The sequence below is a fragment of the Chelonia mydas genome, chromosome 19 (genome assembly GCF_015237465.2).
Source record: "Chelonia mydas isolate rCheMyd1 chromosome 19, rCheMyd1.pri.v2, whole genome shotgun sequence".
Classification (NCBI taxonomy): Eukaryota; Metazoa; Chordata; order Testudines; family Cheloniidae; genus Chelonia; species Chelonia mydas.
The window spans coordinates 7,846,295-7,864,228 of record NC_051259.2 but is presented as its reverse complement, the minus strand read 5'-3'; the positions used below and the strand labels follow the sequence as shown (position 1 = coordinate 7,864,228).

Sequence of the window (17,934 nt, the reverse complement as noted above, 5' to 3'; positions counted from 1 at the left end):
CGGTGGGGGTGTCAATCTGCATTCTCAGCAAGAAGTTTCCTAGCTGCACTCCAATATTTCCCTTCTGAACAGCAAACAAGGGCTAGTGTAAGGAGCAGGTTGGCATGAACTTTATTCTATCTTTTGTATAATTTTAAGTACATAAGAAAGGTTTTTTCCACAAGCCTCAGGAGAAGATGAGTACAAGTTACAGGACAATCTCAAAATAAAAAATAATTGCATATTTTGTGAGTTTCATCCTAGAAAAAAAACCATTGACAATGTACAGAGGAAATGCAGTCAGATCTGCTGATGCCACCAGAGACAGGGAAACACGAAGGTAAAGCATATGCAGCTCCCTTTACAGGTCAATGCAGGCCCTGGAAAAGAGGCTGCAAGCCTCCAGCAGAGCATAGAGCCAAGCAACAGGGGAAGGGGAGAGGCTGAGAACAGTGTCACATTCAATAGTAACTAAGCATGAGTGAGGATGAACGATGGAACTGACTTAGTCAAACTCTTGTTTACAAAACAAATACTGAATTTTGAATGAAGAAGCATCCCTCACTGGGAAGGAGAGACATGTTCAGAAGAACTGTCTTGGAAGACTGAACTTGAGTTCAGCTGCTTAGAAGGACCCCCTTGGGTGAAGATCCCTTTTGGAGAAGGGCTCATAAGGAAGTGGAAACTTCAGCTTCTAACCCTGGACAGACAGCAGAGTGGATCATTTACTCCAATGCAGTCTTCCGTGGCCCCTGTTTACTGCAAAGCTCCCCATCATGGCACAAAGAGAATTACACAGAGCAAATAGGAGTGTTGAAAGGGAAACTCAAGGTGGAATGCTACACGCCCAGTCCTCAGCCTTTGGTCCAGCAAAGCCATTCCCCATATCTTGTTATGCCACTGACTGATTAGTACACATCGCTGGAGTTAGTAGCAGCTCCCAGTACCTTCCTGAAACACACCTGCCAGCTCAACTTACCAAGCTGGGAACTATGGACCCTGATAAGGACACCATTATGTCAATTCACAGGGGGACAACATTCCTTTCTCACATGAACAATTTGTCTGAAGATAACACAGTACAAACCCATGGAACAATCTGAAAGCCAACCACCAATCCTGGCTCTGAAGTTTGCCAGGAGTCAGACGTAATTGATTGGTGTGGTTAGATCTGACAAGAGGGGGATGATGCACCTTCCTGCTGATAGATGCAGATGATCAACTGACCAGCCACCCTACACCAAATCCCAGCCCGAGGTATTTCAGTGAAGGCAGGTAGCTGTGTCTCTCAGGTAGAAGACAGAGAAGCAGTTTGAGAGCAGAAAGGTACAGGAAATCTAAGAGAATCATCTGAAAGCAGATTTGTCCCACAGCCAGGGCAAGGGGAGGCACAAGTCCCAATGCCATTCTGCTTAGCCAGCAATTTCCGTCACACTGGTAACCAGCTTCTGCCCATTCCACAGGGACTTGAACTGTTCAGGGATAGGGAACTCGTTCTGGAGGGTGAAAGAAATCTGTTGTGAAAAGTCTAGTCTTTCATATAAACCAGAGACTATTCCTGTCCCGCCTGACAAACCTAGTGGCGCAGACAGAATCATTTTCACTGCGCTAGGAAGTTACTACCCTCTTTCTGTATTGCTCTTTAGTGTTTTGAGCACTGCAGACATGTCATTTGGGACACAGGCAAAAAGAACGGACAAAATTTGATTTAAAATTCAAATAAAGACCAAAAACTGGTTTGGGAAGTAGATGCTACATTTAGCAAGTCACAGCTTTTTTTAGAAGATTAAACTGAACAAGTCTAAAGTTAATATCACACTGTGTTACCATAGCCACATTTCATTCCTCACGGGACCTAGGAGGGTCGAGGGTTACTTCCAACAACAGTGTCTTCATAGTAAGTGCCATCTGGTTAGGAGCTAGTGAATTTGGCTTCAGGGAAGACAGATCAAGGGAAGACACCTACATCTTAGGTTTGATGGGTTTCAAAAATCCATCATGTAAAGGGTGGAATCTGGGGCAGTATCTAGGATACCAGAGAAGGGCTCTATTGGCAGGTCATTCAATGAACATCCTTCGCTGGGAGGGGTTAGTTTTTGTCTCAGTAAGACAATGGAACAAGATGTGACCTGACGCGACACCATACTGCTTAATCGCTCTGATTCCTGCTGTTGATCAAGGCCCGCCCCTCTGTTCACTCCACTCATTTCAGGAAGAGGAAACACTTACAAAGTCACCACTCTCTGTGGGTATGAGGACGTTCATCTCTGAAGACTTGGCACTGACAATCTCACAGTCTAGGGAGCTCTTGCTCAGGTACACGTGGCATCCATCTGTCTTGTTGATGGAAATTGTTGGCACTTTACCCATTACCTAGTGAGGAAAACACAGCAGGGAGGTGGTCACAGTAGCATCTGCTTATCCCAGGGAACCACTACAGTTCACTGTTTTATATTATCCTCCAGGGATTAAGTCTTCTACACTGAACTCTACCATATCTCTGGAGGGAAGCAAGTATTAACTTGGTTCCACGGAAAGCTAATGGAAGTTGAGCAACTTGCCCATCACCACAAATGGAATGTTGGGATAGAAATTAGAACAGACTCCTACCCTCAGCCCCTTGCTTTAGCTACTAGATTATACTGCCTTCCTTAGGGTGGATAATCCATCCAGAATCTATGCCCAGTATGAGGAGTTTGTTTTCCATTCTGCAAGCCTGTTTAGACAGCTTGATTCAGTGCTGTTTGAAAACCCCTACATGGAGGGAGTTCGATGTGTTTTCTAAAGAGGCTTCATTAGATTGTGTCCTGCAAAGTGAACCGCAGATCTGTTAAGGCACCAACATAATGCAGGGCAGAGTTCTATACAGTCAGTCACAAGGAGGGTTGTGGGTAATTACCTGAACTTTAATGTCCCTGCAGTTTATGATCTCCACGATGCCCACCACATCATCAAACACCAGACCTAGCTTCTTACAGTTATCTGCAGGGGAGAAAGAAAAGAGCTCATAGTACTACAACTCCCACTCCAGATCCAGCCCTTTGATGTGCCAGCATGCAGAAGGCCAGCCCATTTGGACCACAGCTCTTACCCACTGTGATGGAGTTGATTTTGCCCTTGATTTGGAGTGTACTGTTCGTGCAGTTGTATATATATGCTACCTGCTTCAGCTCTGTGTCACTGATCACCAGGTTGGAGGCTTTATCATGGTTTTCCTGAAAAGGGGTGACAAATACCAGTTACTCTCGTTTCCCTAAAGAGCTACAGAGTGAAGCATGGAGGTGTCATGTCACCTTCTCTCCTCTGAAGAATTCACAAGGCTTCAGAGAGGGCTTGTTCCTTCAAGCTGACACCTTCTAGTTATTTCAAATGAAAGATGTTTGTGGGCCATCTTCTGCTATTGAATTCCCATCACTCTAGCAGCCAGTCTGGGCTGTCACATGGACACTCACCACTCTCCACTTCTTGCCCTCCAGCTCTAGCATCGCCGGTTCCTTCTTTGGGGATGATTTTTTGGGTGGGTTAGCTGCACAGGCGGGTTTTGGAGCGGTGAATGGTTTGGGTCCTGTTCGGACAGGGCCACCTTGATTCTTCAGCCCTGGGTTCTTGTGAGTCTTCATATCATCTGGAACATGTTTCAGGGCTACAAGAGAAACCACTGTTACTCCAGGCATCATTTGGTTGGATAATGCTAAGTTACTAGGTGTGCAAGATCCAAGTTTAACAAGCACCAGAAGTCAGCAGCTATTACAATAGCAGTCTGCTGAATTCTGAGGACCCATAAAACAAGTTCTCTTCCTCAAGAGTTTATGATCTACATTGAACTGGGCAACATGAAAGATTGCTATGAAGAAAGGGACCTGGAGGAAAGGTAAGTGCTTTTAGCATTTAATGATATGAGATTGAGAGCTAGATTTTAAGTGTTATGTTTAGAACTAGAGCCAGAATTCCACAGCTGTTTCACTCTTTGTAGGGAATATGCAAATCTAGGACCAAGTTTTCATGAACTTTGTTTCACCCACATTTCACTGGGTCATTGAACGTGCAAATGGTAATTTTGCATGTGCAAACCTGTACACAAATTCTCCTCCCCTACCTCCCAGCTCGTTTTTAAACTACAATATCCTAACCATGCTCTTTTGTGTATCTGATGTTCTAAGCAGCCCAAGCCCATTCATCCTGGCAATGCTATTAAGTAAGAGAACTCTTCCTGCATCCCAGAGGTAGCTTTTTAGGGTTTGCAGATAAGTGACCCAGAACCCCATGCAGACTTAACCTAGAACGTTTTCTTTTGTTGACCTACTAGCCAAATGGCTGCCCACCACCAGCCTTCAGTTGCCCAGTTTTCTTACCAGAGGTAATGCCTTCTCCCTGATTGATCTGGGCAAACAGTGCTGAGCGGGAAACAGAGTCATCTGAACCAGATTTTGTGGGGCCTGGAGCAGGAGGGGGGGGAGGACCAGGTGGTGGAGGAGCAGCACCAGTTGGGGGTGCTGCAGGTGCATTGCCCATCTCTTTTGCTATAGGACCCTGTAAAAGATGCCCGAGAGGGAGTTAAACCTGAGTGATCACTACTTGCTGCAACAGTCCCCGTAACATTAGATTCCCTAGGTTATGAAGTATTGATTGCCAACATACAGTCAGCACTCACCATTTTGCTCCAGGTCAGCCCAGTGGTGTGATACTCTTTGACGTATGCCTGCAGCTCTGCCCAGATACTCAGATAAGCTTTCACCCAGTCCACATGTTTCTTATCTCTAAGGGGACAAAGATAAACACAAGCTAAGTAGTGCAAGTTATTATCTAGGAAAGATCTGAAGCCACGTGGCTGTAACTGGATCCTTAAATTTCCCTGTCCACTAGTTGGCAAAGATTATTTGGAGTTGAGTAGCAATACCAATGCAAGGAGAGAGCAAACGGCTACAATCCCCAGCCCTGAGGATGAGCAATTAGACAGTGGGGTGTTCGGGTCAGTAAGCCAGCCACTGTTGAATGCTAGCCCTCCGCACCTAGTCAGAGGTCCACAGACTGCAGAACAAAAACACCTGCAACAAACTAAACCCTACTGGGTGATGCTCAGCTGGCATACTGCGTAGGGGAAAAAAGGTAAGAGGGTTATTGGATGGAGTGAACACACGAGGGAATCCAATGCAATTGCTACCATCCATTTGCCCAATAGCATAAAACTAAGAAAACCTGTCACAGTCTATACATTTTTGGGAACGTAGCTGTTTCTGAAGCTGAGGTGTATTAAACACACCCTGCCACTGCTAAAGGAAAGGAGTGGTATTACGTTTACTAGGCAAGGCTTCAAGGATGTCTTGGAGGGGTCATCTTTCTTGATGGTTCAGCTTGCATTAGGGCTTTGTTCACAGCTGTTTGATTTCCACACTCTGGAGATCAATTAAGGAGATAGGGCACTAGCTAGGACTTGGGAGACCCAGCTTCAATTCACTGCTCTGCTACAGACCTCTGGCAAGTCACTTACTCTGTGTGCCTCAGTTCCCCATCTGTACAATAGGGATAACAGCATTGCCTCACAGGAGCATTGGGAGGATAACTACATTAAAGACTGTGAAACACTTTGTGGTCTACTGATGAAAGGCTCGTACATAAGAGCTAGTTATTGTTTCACTTTAAGTTACTTGGCTGAAGCAGGCAGGGTTCTGTCAGGTTAAATGGTGCATTAGTAAGGTGCAATACCAGACCAGCACAGCAGATGCTGATCTCTGGAACCAAGGTATTTTATTATCTTAATCCTTCAGGACTGCATGCTAGGAGGGCCACATGCACCTCCACAGTTAGATCAAGGGACTGAAATTTCAGTATTCAGCTGTCTGCATCCCTCCCGCTTTGCAGAGTGAACCTACACATCTTTGTATTCCTTGAGGACCCGGTTGGTGTAAAACATGGCCGCATCCGTCATTTCCTTCACATAGGGGCCAGGCTTTGGGGCCTAGAGAAGATACAACATATTAGAACCAGGGGCTGTTGCAGCAGCAATCCCGGGCTCCCCCCACCCCCCACAACCCACTGTAGTCCTTACCATAGCCACCCAACCCAGTGCCGGGATGCTCTCACTGACAGCTGATAGGTGATTGAACAGTTTGCTGCCACGATTTTTCTCCCGGAAGTTCTGCACCACCTGGATTTGCTCTGAAATGGGTTTCAGTAGCGTTGAGAAGTTATTCTGCAACACAGAAGGGGATGGATGGCAAACAGAGACAGCCATTCTTAGAGGGATTCCAATTGGCACGAGCCTAAGCTACAGCTCTTGTACAAGCTTTGTACTGCCAGTGTTCCAGTTACAGCCCCCGCGCCACACGCTCCTCCTGTAGTGAAGTCAGAGTTTTGTGTTGGACTAGTGCTACGGAAGTAAGCCGGAAATTGTGACTAATGCGAAGCCAAGAGGCACTTTGAGACAAGTCTCATCAATAATGAAGACAAATATCCTTTTAGAGATTCTGTAGTATTCAGATGCTTTTCAAATTGCTTTGCTGTCTTGGGTTACAGGTTCATTACAACCCAAGTTGCTCCACTATCTAAACTTGATAGGGTAAGTTAAAGAGAAAAAGAGTTGGACTTTCAATCAAGTTACTTCTGTGAATTCAATTCAGACCCTTAATTTTTTTTTTTATGCTTAAATATTCACAAAGCATCTTGCTCGGCGGTGTCTATTCAGAGATTTGGACATAGGAAATCAGTTGCTCAGAAGCAGCTTTCCCAGGTCATTTGGTTGGTCTGCTCTACTACAGGACAAACTTTAATAGCTTGAACCATATCAGAGATGGTCTTGTAGTAGTAGGATTTTATGTTTGTGCGGACAACCTCCTTTCCATCATACGTTGTGATCATACATCTCACTGTGTCAGCAGCAATACATATGGAGTATAGTACAGGCAGATTTTTTTTTTTAAAAGTTCTTTAAGTGCAAAGAATGTTGTGTCTTTAAGAAGAGTCTGTTTGCGCTCTTCATTTCATTGTTCTTTCCTATCTGCTCAGGTGTAGACGGAAAGGAGGCCAGCTAGTTCTCTCGGACCACCAGCAAGTACTCCTGGCTACAGTTTGGGAAGCTCTGATCTAGAGCCATGATCGGGGAAGGGATGCTTGAGCAAACAAGCTTCAGGGAGTTCAAGTATTTGGCATACAAAACAAGGATGTGCCTGCTCCAGAATTGACTAGAGACCCGCAAGACGTCATTTACAAAAAGCTATCTAGGAATTAAAGGCTACGAGTAAGCCACTCTAAACAAGGCTTCCTTGTCTCAGATCTGTTGAACTGGTAAATGGGTTCCTGCGCTGAAGGCCTTCTATGCAGACTTCTGTCCCCTAGGCAGTCTGGTTTAAGAGGGGAACAGAACCCTGAAGATGTACGGTGCTACTGTACTTTGCAACGAAAGGGGAAGCAGCACAGAAATCCTGACACCCTGAAGTAGCATTAGCAGAGGTAATAGTCGTCCCACTGGGACATTGCAAGGAAGGGCTAAGGTGCATAACATATCACTAGATACGTCAAGGTATAAGCAGAAGAAAACCAATGCATGCAGGATCAGACTCCCCTCCCAGTCAGAGAAGCTGCAGCATGGGGGACATTGTTGATCTGCATACTAAGGAAAACTGACCCTACAACTCTAGCCATTATTCGGGTATCACAGCATCGAGCCAGACACCTATGCCACCTAGGTAAGAATCTTCGGTGTAGTGCTGTGAGGACTTAAGAACACTGTATAATCTAAGTATCATAGACTCAATTCCCAGCGCTGTTCCCATCTCACAGGTTCGGTTCTGTAATTCATGGCTTAACAAATAGGAACTGCATCTAGTATAGATGCCAAGTGAAATATGAGCCAAGTACAGGCTGGCAGGTATGAGAAGGAGCCACCTGTGCATTGTACAAGCTTAGGTAGTTATGGCAAATCCATAAAATACTCAGCATTTTCTACTAGTTTCAGTGAGTCTTGAGTCAGTTTCTGGAATTTGTTAATCTCTAAGGTGCCACAAGTACTCCTTTTCTTTTTGTGAATACAGACTAACACGGCTGCTACTCTGAAACCTTTCTGGAACTAGACTCCGTGCACGCTACTCTGATCAGAAGAGTGCTAACTCATTCCACTCCGGCTAGATTTCTTTAGGAGCAATTTTAAGGGCCCAGATTCCTCAGCTCTTGCTGTTTTCCTCCCGATTAGCCAAGACCTGTGCAGCTCTGAGTGACCTACGTTAGGGTTCTCCAGACTTACGGCTGATGGCTGCTGACATTGCGATGAGGTCACCAGGAGAACCCTCTCAGTCATCAGGCCTGTATGGACCATTTCAGCCTTATAAGGAAGGGGAAGAAAAAAAAAATCAGTGATATATTGTTTACACAGACAAAAAAGATGCTCCAGTGGTCAGTGTGCTAGCCTGGGATTCAGGAAATGCGGGTTCAATTCCCTGCTCATCACAGATGTTCTGAGTGACCTTGGGCAAGTCACTTGGCCGCTCACTGTTTCAGTTCCCTATTTGTAAAATGCGGATAATATTGTTTCCCTACCTAATGGGGAATTGCAAAGATAAATATAGAAGAGATTGTGAGGTGGTCAAATACTATGATAACGGGTGCCATAGAACATAGCTAGACAGAACAATGTAACTACACATAGATATCAGGAGTATTTACAGGGACCAGTTCATCTTTTTGGCCTCCCTTGCATGGTTTAGTCATGAAGACAGCTGATTCTGGGCCATCTGGTCTGGTTTCCAATTTATACAACAGCCCCTATTCTTGGAGAGAAGTTCAATAGAAATTGATGAGTCAGGACAGACAAGACAAATTTACCAACACTGAAATTGGGCAGTTCTGTTCCCACTTAGAGGGATACACAATAGAGAGGTAGATGGAGATCTCCCGTGGGTTATCCAGAGATCTATACTTGTGTTGAATCCTCCAAGATTTGTACTTTGCTCTAGGGAATGGGGAAAGGGAGGCAAAGCTCAACAACTTCTCTTACTCAGCCCTTAAAAGTCTAGAGCAGTGGTCAGCCATATATTTATAACATGGGAAAAGAAAGCTAAATCCTTACATGTTTCTGAACGTCGCCACCAATGTCTTTGCTGATCTTCATATATTCTGCTACTGGACCAGCCAGGAGAGTGTCGAAAGCTTGAACATACTCAGCTATTCCTGCGGAAACAGAACAGTGCGCAGTGTTAAGGGGCAACAGATGGACTCAGACTGGAAGTATCCAGGAGTATTTCCAGCAAATGCTGCCACCCTCCTTATGCTGAAGTTTTGCAGAGCACTTTGTGAGTAGCATTGTGCAAGTCAGAGTGTACAGGAATCCCTCACTTAACATCCTCCCGGTTAACGTTGTTACGTTGCTGATCAATTAGAGAACTTGCTCGTTTAAAGTTGCGCAATGCTCCTTTATAATGTTGTTTGGCAGTCGCCTGCTTTGTCCACTGCTTGCAGAAAGAGCAGCCCGTTGGAGCTAGCTGGTGGGGAATCAGGGAGGGTCAGCAGCCCCCCCCACCCCCTTGCACCCCCATCAGCCCCCTGCTCCTCTAAATTCCCTATGCAGCAGCCGCCCTAGGGCTATCAATTGCCAGGCAGTTCAGCTGTGCCTCCCCCCACTGCCATGTGCTGCTCCTGCCCTCTGCCTTGGAGCTGCTCTTGCTGGGCAGGCGGAGGGGAGAAGAGGAGTGCTAATGTCAGGGTGTCCCCCTCCGCTCCTGTACCCCTATCTCCACAGCGCGGAGGATATGGGACAGGACAGGGCTCAGGACGGAGGGAACTTGCTGGCAGCAGCTGCTGTCTCAACTTGCTGATCTACTTAAAAAGGCAGTGTACTTAAGAGTAGGGTCAGCGTACTTAAAGGGGCAATGCGCATCTCACACACAAGGGTGTGTCTCTGTCTCTCTCTGCCATCCTGTCTCCCCTCCCTCCATTCGTGCTGCCTTGTAGAGTGTGAAGATACATTAACAACAATGGGAGTGCTAGTTCGTCATTTAGCAGCAAGGCATTCCCTGGGAAATATCCCACCCTCTTCCACACTCTGACTTCACCACCTCAACCAAGCTTCACAACCATCATTGCTGTGTACAGTATTAAATTATTTAAAACTTATACTGTGTGTGTATGTCTTTTGTCTAGCGAAAAAATTTCCCTGGAACCTACCCCCCATTTACATTAATTCTTATGGGGAAATTGGATTAGCTTAACATGGTTTCACTTAAAGTAGCATTTTTCAGGAACATAACTACAGCGTTAAGCGAGGAGTTACTGTATATGTGGCACTGCTGCTAATCCTCAAGCATGCAGACGGATGCTGGTCTAAATGTACTTTTGCTTAAGAAAGAAGCAGCTTGGCTGTAAGGAGACAAGGGAAGTACTGCGCTCACAGGAAGTTCTTGTTTTAACAGTACAGTAACCACAGGCCCCCCTGCATTTGAGTGTATGGCGGCATGTTATCTGTGTGAAACTCACTTCCCCTCCTGGTACAGCTATTCAGGCTTACCCAACGTCAGCTTGCATGCTCTGCAGAGCATCTTCCAGAATTGGTACTGTCAGTGTATAGTACAATCAACATCAACCGTACAATGTGTTCAGTATTGATACAGGGATTTGCAGCAGAGGGTCCCTACCTTTGGAAGAGTCATCTCCATACATGCCAGGGCTTTGGGACACAGCTTCCAAGCGACCCACAGCCTTCTCCAACCGCTCAACCAGGCTTTGCATATCTGTCATTGCTCACTACCTGCAGAGACAGACTACTCACAATTAGCTCCTCACGCACATCATCAGAATGCTCAATATTCTGATGGGCTTACTTAGCATTCTGAAAGTTAGTCATTCCCCAGTCAGAGGGGGAATCTTATTCTAGCCTCACAACACCCAGTTTAGGCATTTTAGACTATATAGCACGCTTACCCATTGTTCAGATAACTCTTTTGATAGCCCAGCTGCCAGAACCCATCAGAGGGCTCCACTGGCCAATCCATAATGACCAAATAGTGTCTACTGCATGGTAATTCATAGCATATCCACGTTAGACTGACAAGGAGAACGTCCAAATATTTTGTTGTAAGTGCTCAGATACCATGGCGGTAGGTGAGGTATAAGACTCTGCATACAGAATACAGGAAAACGGACCACAGCTCTGATTATGACCATAACTGACTTGTAGCATGATTGCTATCAAAGGGTTGGTTCTTTTTCTACACGTGTAACGGCTTCGCTAAAAGAGTTAATTGCAGATAAGATTCGGTGGTTTTGATTCTGCAAATACAGTTGAGGTGGCCACACCCACCCCTGAATTCCAAGACTCCAGCAATGTCTCAACCCACAGAATTAGCATGCTAAACCAAGACATTTCTGGCACAAGCCAAGACAAGCAGCTGCACAGGAGCAGAATGCGAAGCTGCTTCTGAAACAATGCGTCCCCTGTTAATACTTTCTATCTATCCTGGGGGAACTAGTCTCCCAGCGATGGACCAGGGTGATTTAGGCACATTAGTCATTTAAGCTTCTCATTTGGAGAAGTAAAATAAAACTTTCTATTAGCTCCTGCCCTGCTCAGCACCAGAGAGCTTCAGAGTTCACCCTCTGAACACTAACCCAAAGGGAATGCAGGGAGGGGTCAGCAAGCAGCCAGCCACACGCTTCCATCTTATCACCAGACATTAAGACATTTTGAAGCATGAATCACGATTGCAGCCTGAACACACAACTTCCTTTTATTGCAGACGGCCTCCAGAGCTCAGAACCTTAACAGGAAGAATTTCATCTTCAGTCACTGGCTCTAACATACTCAAAAAGGAAATTAGATTTGTTTGGCTCTATTTAAAAAGCTGAGAATAGATCTGCCTTGTAAATCAAACTTGGATTTTAACTAGTTTTGCTTTTTGTTTGCAAGCCTCCCAAATCGTGCTATAAAAATGTTTATTTTCCCCTGTCCCATGGAGGATTCAGCATTAGTCACAAGGAACACTGATGTCACTAGGAAAAACAAGGTCACTTTCATCACTCTCTTCATATGAAGAACCAGCAAAAGAGCCACTGAAACACGGAAGAAAGGAGGATAGGATGGGGGTGGAATAGGGGGAGGGTGATCTGATGCAATGTCCTACCCCAGCATATTTACTCAACTTCAGAGAGGAAGAGAGCAATTTCCTCCTTGGAACAGCCTCTCCTCTAGTTCACTATAGAAAGGTGATCATCAGCTACTAGACAAGTTACAGCAAGAAAGAGTTTAGAGAAGTTTGAGGTGCGTGTGTGATGTTAATCACTAATGTAGGCAACATGATCAACTCTCGTCTATTTCCTAGGGTGCAGGATACCAAGCACAGGATCTCAGTGCTCTACCTCAGCAGGAGACCCCAGGTACACATGAATCCCACTCTGTACAACAAAGACGACGACGTAGCTCTTGACTCCTCCCGTCCCACCCTGTATTCCAGAAGGAACCAAAAAAAAAAAAACAAACAAACCCCAAACCTGCCATCAGTTGTAGATGCTGCACTCCAGAAACTCAGGGAAGCGAGTTCCATACATGTTTTAATGAAGCATGTTTCCAAAAGGATCTCAGGTTTACAGAACAGCGAGCAGACAAAGCTGCCATTCTGCACCACTGATCCCTACTCCAGTCCATATGGGGCTCTAATCTGATCAGATCATGTTACCCTGAATGTCTGTCTGCATTTCAGATAGGGATTATGAATAACATGAAAGAACCCAGATGGAGGGCAGTTTCCAGCCCAGAGGAATTCAAAATGTTGCAGGCCTGTACACAGCGGAATGCACAACACCCCTCCCAGGCGAGCTGCTGAAACCAGAGCAATGTTACTAAAGTTCCCACAGAACTTCAGATGGACTCCCTCATTCCCACCACTGATCTGTCAGAATCTTCTTGGGCAGCTTGTAGCCTGTGCCAGGAAAATCCTACATCCATGGCATTTGAGGTCACTTCTGTGAACCTAGCACCACATGAAGATGAAATTAATTCACCATCTGTTTAGTTGAGACAGACACCCTCTGTGTTAGGACGCAGCTTATAAAGTAATCACTTTGATTCTGCTGCCACTGCACCAAGTGACAATTGCTGGTGATGTGAACTCTGGAAGGAGTCTGCCACACTTCAGCCAGCCTTCACCAGAACTACATAGCATAGCTCACACTACTTGCTGCACTCTCTCTTCTACCCTCCAGATGTAAATAGCATCAAGGGTGCTATTTAAATAAAGAGACATCTCATTATACAGACAAGAATCATACTGATGTTGATAAGAATCTGCAAACCAGAAACTAGAACTTCGTGAGGAAAAAAGATCGTACTACTGCACTGGTTGAGCAGTCATCTAATATAACGTGAAATGCCGAAACAAAATGTAATAAAATTATAGAATCCACGATTTATAGATTAATTTGGTTCTCTGAAGTTCTTTACTGCAATGAGATACAAACAAAACTGAGATTCCACTTTCTGTAATGGGGGGTGATACACTGAGACAGAGATAATTTTTGTCCACTGCAATCTGTGTGTCCTGGATAACTTCAAAGTCTTCCTGAACTGAAATCTTAAATCACACATCAGGGCTAGCCCTTCGGATAACCAAGAGTTTGAGGTTCAGAGGAGACTCCAACATTGGAGTTATATTCCAGAATTTAGGTTTAGGTCTTGTTTATATGGGAGGTTTTTCAGATGTTGTTGTTCTGTTAATAGTTACAAGGCAAGTCTTCAAGAACCAATTATAACTAGTTTCAGCTCTGTTAGCAGGCCAATTAAGAACTCATGTTGAACCTGCACACATTTCATTCTGGCTGAGAGATCAATCCACCTCCAGAGTATCTGAAAATATTTTTGGTTTTAAGCTACTTGCCAACATTAATTAAGATAATTTTCTCAGGGCCTGAAGGTAAACACACCCTGGCACAGACATAGGCCTTCCAACTATACCTAGCAATCTGCCTTGTACAGGACTCAAAACAATAAGAGGTATAACCGCTAATTAATCCAAGGAAAACAATACTGCACTGGAGGGAGTTTTCTATTTTGGGGAGTGTCAGTCAGGGATTGACAGTCTTTCCGATAACCAGACCAAGTCCAGTGCTTAGTAAAATGAACAGGTCCGGATATAATCTGTATTGCTTTGGGGAAGTACTTCTAGCTTGGCAGATCAAGATATGAGATTTTAATGTTGTTGTCATCTGGTTTAATCATTTTTCAGTATAACTGAATGTTAGTTTTATAACCTCTCAATAGTTCCCCACATCTTAGAGTTAGATGTGCACCTCTGCTCAGATTCACTTTTTGCAAAGCATGAGCAGCAGTGAGCCTCATGTTGCCAACAGCATTAAGAGTTCTTCCTGTTTCCACAGTCCTGAGGAGCTAAGATGGGACAATTAAGTTGAGAAAATAAAAGACTACGTTGACACTCTCAGCTGACCTCCTGGGAGGTTTCATACTACTTCCGAGATTTGTATCTTCTAAAAGCTTAAGAATCTGTTTCTAACTAGCTGTTCAGTACACCATTTGAGTCAGGCTTTACTTGAAGGAGAGCAAGACAGTAATCAGAGTGACTGATTTAGGGTCTGATGCATCTTGGGAGTTGCCAAGCCTAGCAGTGAATACACTGCTACTGCTAGTCCCTGATGGCTGCCAAGACACAACGTTCTCTAGTTTAATACTTTTTGACATTGGTCCTGAAATTAAGATATTTGGGGCCAATATCTCAGAATTACAACTTTTTTTTTCTGATTTAGAAAGTTATCCCATACTGACATTCTGTTAGATAAAAGAGATAAAGTCAACCATCTATTTGGATCCTATTCAGCACTCCTGAGTAACAACTTCCACTGAAGTCACGAAGTTTTACCTGAATAAAAAGTGCCAAACAAACTTCTTAGAAAGAAATTGTGTTAATAGAGTGAAGTGACTCTGAAGGAATCTTTGTTCACTAGAATTACCTGGAATACAAGATTTGCACTTGTCGAGTATCTTGCTACGTTTCCTGTCAGGGTGAATAGTCTAGCACAGATTCCCTCTTTTTAAAATTGGAGTATGTAACCTACACCTAATCTTACAAATAATTTGGAACCTCAACATTTAAGCTAGTTTGACACTGTACTAAATTTTGCATCATGGATCCAGGACTGAAGGAGTTCTGAATATGCTTCCTTGGGTAGAGATTGCTTTGTTTAAAGCTGATAAACCATGGACACAAAAGGCTCCTTAGAAGTTGAGAAGTATTCTAGAGTCCTCAAGATCACACAAAAATCCATTTTAACTTTTCTCCCATTTGATTTTCTGAGAGAAGAATGTTAACTTTTGTTACAACAGGACAGAGTGCTTTTCCCAGGTTAATTTCCTACAATCCAATCCTTCACTCCCATGTGTATCTAATCCAGATGTTGGCAACTTCTAGCATGGTACCAGAAGCTGGCACGACAAATCCTGTGTTTTAGCACAGAAGAGCCACTGCTCCAATTTTATGTGACAGTGGAGCAGCATAGTGAAGACATGATGATCAGTTGCATTTTGATCATGAAAGTTAAAACTGACATATCAATTTCACTGTGAAATGGAAGGGTGAGAGGAAAAAACAGCAGTACAGAGAACAAGAGAAAGGGAACATCAGAGTGACATGTAGAGAGGCACCAGTGGTTTGATGTAGCTGGCCTGTCCTTATTAAAGGAAAATTCTTCCGGCACTGCAGTACTAAGATATATGCAGTACTGTAGTTTGAATTTGGACACAGTGCCCAAGTTCACCTCTCATGTCTGAATGAGTCATTGAGGAGACACCAATCTCTTTAGTCTACACCTCTGGTTTGCTTTCTAATATGTCAATCTATCACACTACACATCTGCAGAAAGATGAATAGGCATGTGAAATGCCCAGCTTTCAGTTTAATGACTATAGGTCAACAGTGAAGAACTGGCATTCAGAAGAACTAAAGACAGGTTTCAGAGTAGCAGCTGTGTTAGTCTGTATTCGCAAAAAGAAAAGGAGTACTTGTGGCACCTTAGAGACTAACAAATTTATTTGAGCATAAGCTTTCGTGAGCTACAGCTCACTTCATCGGATGCATTCAGTGGAAAATACAGTGGGGAGATTTATATACATAGAGAACATGAAAAGAACTAAAGTGAAATCGAGCAGGGCAGAATGGGATCACCACTTTCTAGATTTTGAGCCAGATTTCACAGAAGGTTTTCACTAGAGGATTTTTTCACCATTATTTATATTTACTCCTACTTCAATTCACAGAACAGTGCTAAATGGAGGAAATCAGACCTACACTGTTAGAGCTCTACAGCACTTTACACTGGTATAGTAAGCCTTCCATCTGAGGACTGAAAAATGCTTTATGAATACACACAAATTTAGCAACTCCCCTGCAAAGTACTTGGATCTACTTATTTCAGTAACAGTCAAAAGGATGCACTCTTCCTGTTAAGCTCAGATTGACAACAGAAGTGTTGCTTACTGCCAACCGTAAGGCCAGGAAGTTGTCAGAGAAGCCCAAACCTCTTTTCCTGACTTAAGGGATGACATCTGTAAGTAAGAGTCTTTATTAAACTGACCATAGCAAGAGAAGCACACTTATGAATATTTGTTACTTACTGAATAGTTAAGTGACCCGGTTTAACTTTGTTTTGTTTCCAGAGTAGCAGATTTCACACACACAAGCACCCTCCTACTTCCATGCAAGCCCCTTTAGTCAGAGAAAGCAGCTCATATGACGATTAAACAGAAGTATTTCCCCTAAAGTGATATTCCCAATGAAGCTTCATCAATTCTTAATGTGTGGCTAGAGAAATCTGCTCAGAGAAGCACCTTAGCGATAGTTATTTGGTTTGGGACAGAAAGTCCTGATCTCCTTGTCTCCCCCCAGCCCCCATGGACCTGGGGGCGGGCCCTGCTCCCCCACCCCCTCAGGCACCTTCCCCCCCCGCCTCTATGGACCTGGGGGCGGGCCCTACTCCCCCACCCCCTCAGGCACCTTCCCCCCCCGCCTCCATGGACCTGGGGGCGGGCCCTGCTCCCCCACCCCCTCAGGCACCTTCCCCCCCCGCCCCCATGGACCTGGGGGCGGGCCCTGCTCCCACACCCACACTCAGGCACCCCGGCGCACCCCTGCCCCCCGCAGCCCGGCTGCTCACGCTGCCCCAGCTCCAGGAGACCCGAGGCCGGCCCCTGCCTGAGCCAGGGCAGCCGAGTGCCCCAGGCTGGGGGGGAGGGGAGGAGGGGCTCTGACCCGCGGCCCGCGCACCCTGCCCGGGCGGGGCCCCCCAGCCCTGCCGCTCCCTCACTCACCTCTGCTCCGCTCGCTGCTCCCTCCGCTTCCGCCTGCAGACCCCGCCCAGCAGCCCCCGCGCCGCCCGCCACTTCCGGCCTCCGGCTTCCCCGGAACTACGCACCGGGGGCGGGCCGGAGGAGGACCACGCCCCTCTCCGGGAAGGCGGCTCGGGATTGGCCAATGAGATGGGGCGTGGTCGGTGGGGGGGTTACCGCTCCCGTTCCAGGAGGAGGGGGTGGCGTTTATAGACTAAGCCCCCCGGGGGTGGGGTCTGAGGTGGGTGGGGGCTACAGGCTGCCCCCCCCCCCCGGGATGGGATCTGAGGTGGGTGGGGGCTACAGGCTGGGCCCCCCCAGGGGGTGGGGTCTGAGCTGGGGGGGCTATAGCATGGGACCCCCCCGGGGGTGGGATCTGAGGTGGGTGGGAGCTACAGGCTGCCCCCTCCGGGGTGGGATCTGAGGTGGGTGGGGGCTACAGGCTGGGCCCCCCCAGGGGGTGGGGTCTGAGCTGGGGGGGGCTATAGCATGGGAACCCCCCGGGGGTGGGATCTGAGGTGGGTGGGAGCTACAGGCTGCCCCCCCCCCCGGGATGGGATCTGAGGTGGGTGGGGGCTACAGGCTGGGCCCCCCCAGTGGGTGGGGTCTGAGCTGGGGGGGCTATAGCATGGGACCTTCCAGGG

The 17,934-nt window shown here is 46.0% G+C and overlaps 1 protein-coding gene across 5 annotated transcripts; it reads right to left on the bottom strand.

Annotated features, from left to right (window-relative positions):
- Positions 1-88: 88 nt before the first annotated feature.
- Positions 89-17,472, bottom strand: CAP1 (cyclase associated actin cytoskeleton regulatory protein 1). 5 transcript variants are annotated; one of them, XM_037881512.2, is made up of 13 exons: positions 17,273-17,472; positions 10,599-10,711; positions 9,038-9,138; positions 8,216-8,293; positions 6,026-6,169; positions 5,850-5,935; positions 4,631-4,736; positions 4,332-4,509; positions 3,432-3,622; positions 3,071-3,194; positions 2,879-2,961; positions 2,209-2,352; positions 89-1,475 (listed from the first exon to the last, which is right to left on the bottom strand). In XM_037881512.2, exons 2-13 carry the CDS (start codon positions 10,699-10,701, stop codon positions 1,392-1,394), a joined length of 1,422 nt encoding a protein of 473 aa, XP_037737440.1. In that variant the 5' UTR covers positions 10,702-10,711; positions 17,273-17,472; the 3' UTR covers positions 89-1,391. The 5 variants fall into 5 exon arrangements, with proteins under 5 accessions (XP_037737440.1, XP_037737441.1, XP_007067663.1 ...); XM_037881513.2 differs by having other exon boundaries at positions 10,599-10,724; positions 17,273-17,470; XM_007067601.4 differs by lacking the exon at positions 17,273-17,472 and adding an exon at positions 16,580-16,941 and having other exon boundaries at positions 10,599-10,724.
- Between the last annotated feature and the right edge of the window lie 462 nt (positions 17,473-17,934).

Bases quoted from the DNA above. Each gene is read 5' to 3' on its own strand.
- CAP1 (XM_037881512.2), bottom strand. From the start codon at position 10,701: ATGACAGATATGCAAAGCCTGGTTGAGCGGTTGGAGAAGGCTGTGGGT. The intron at 4,737-5,849 runs GTAGGTTCACTC...TTGTCCCCTTAG, and splicing joins CTCAAGGAATACAAAGATGT to AGATAAGAAACATGTGGACT. The intron at 3,623-4,331 runs GTAAGAAAACTG...TTTCTCTTGTAG, and splicing joins GGGAGAAGGCATTACCTCTG to CCCTGAAACATGTTCCAGAT.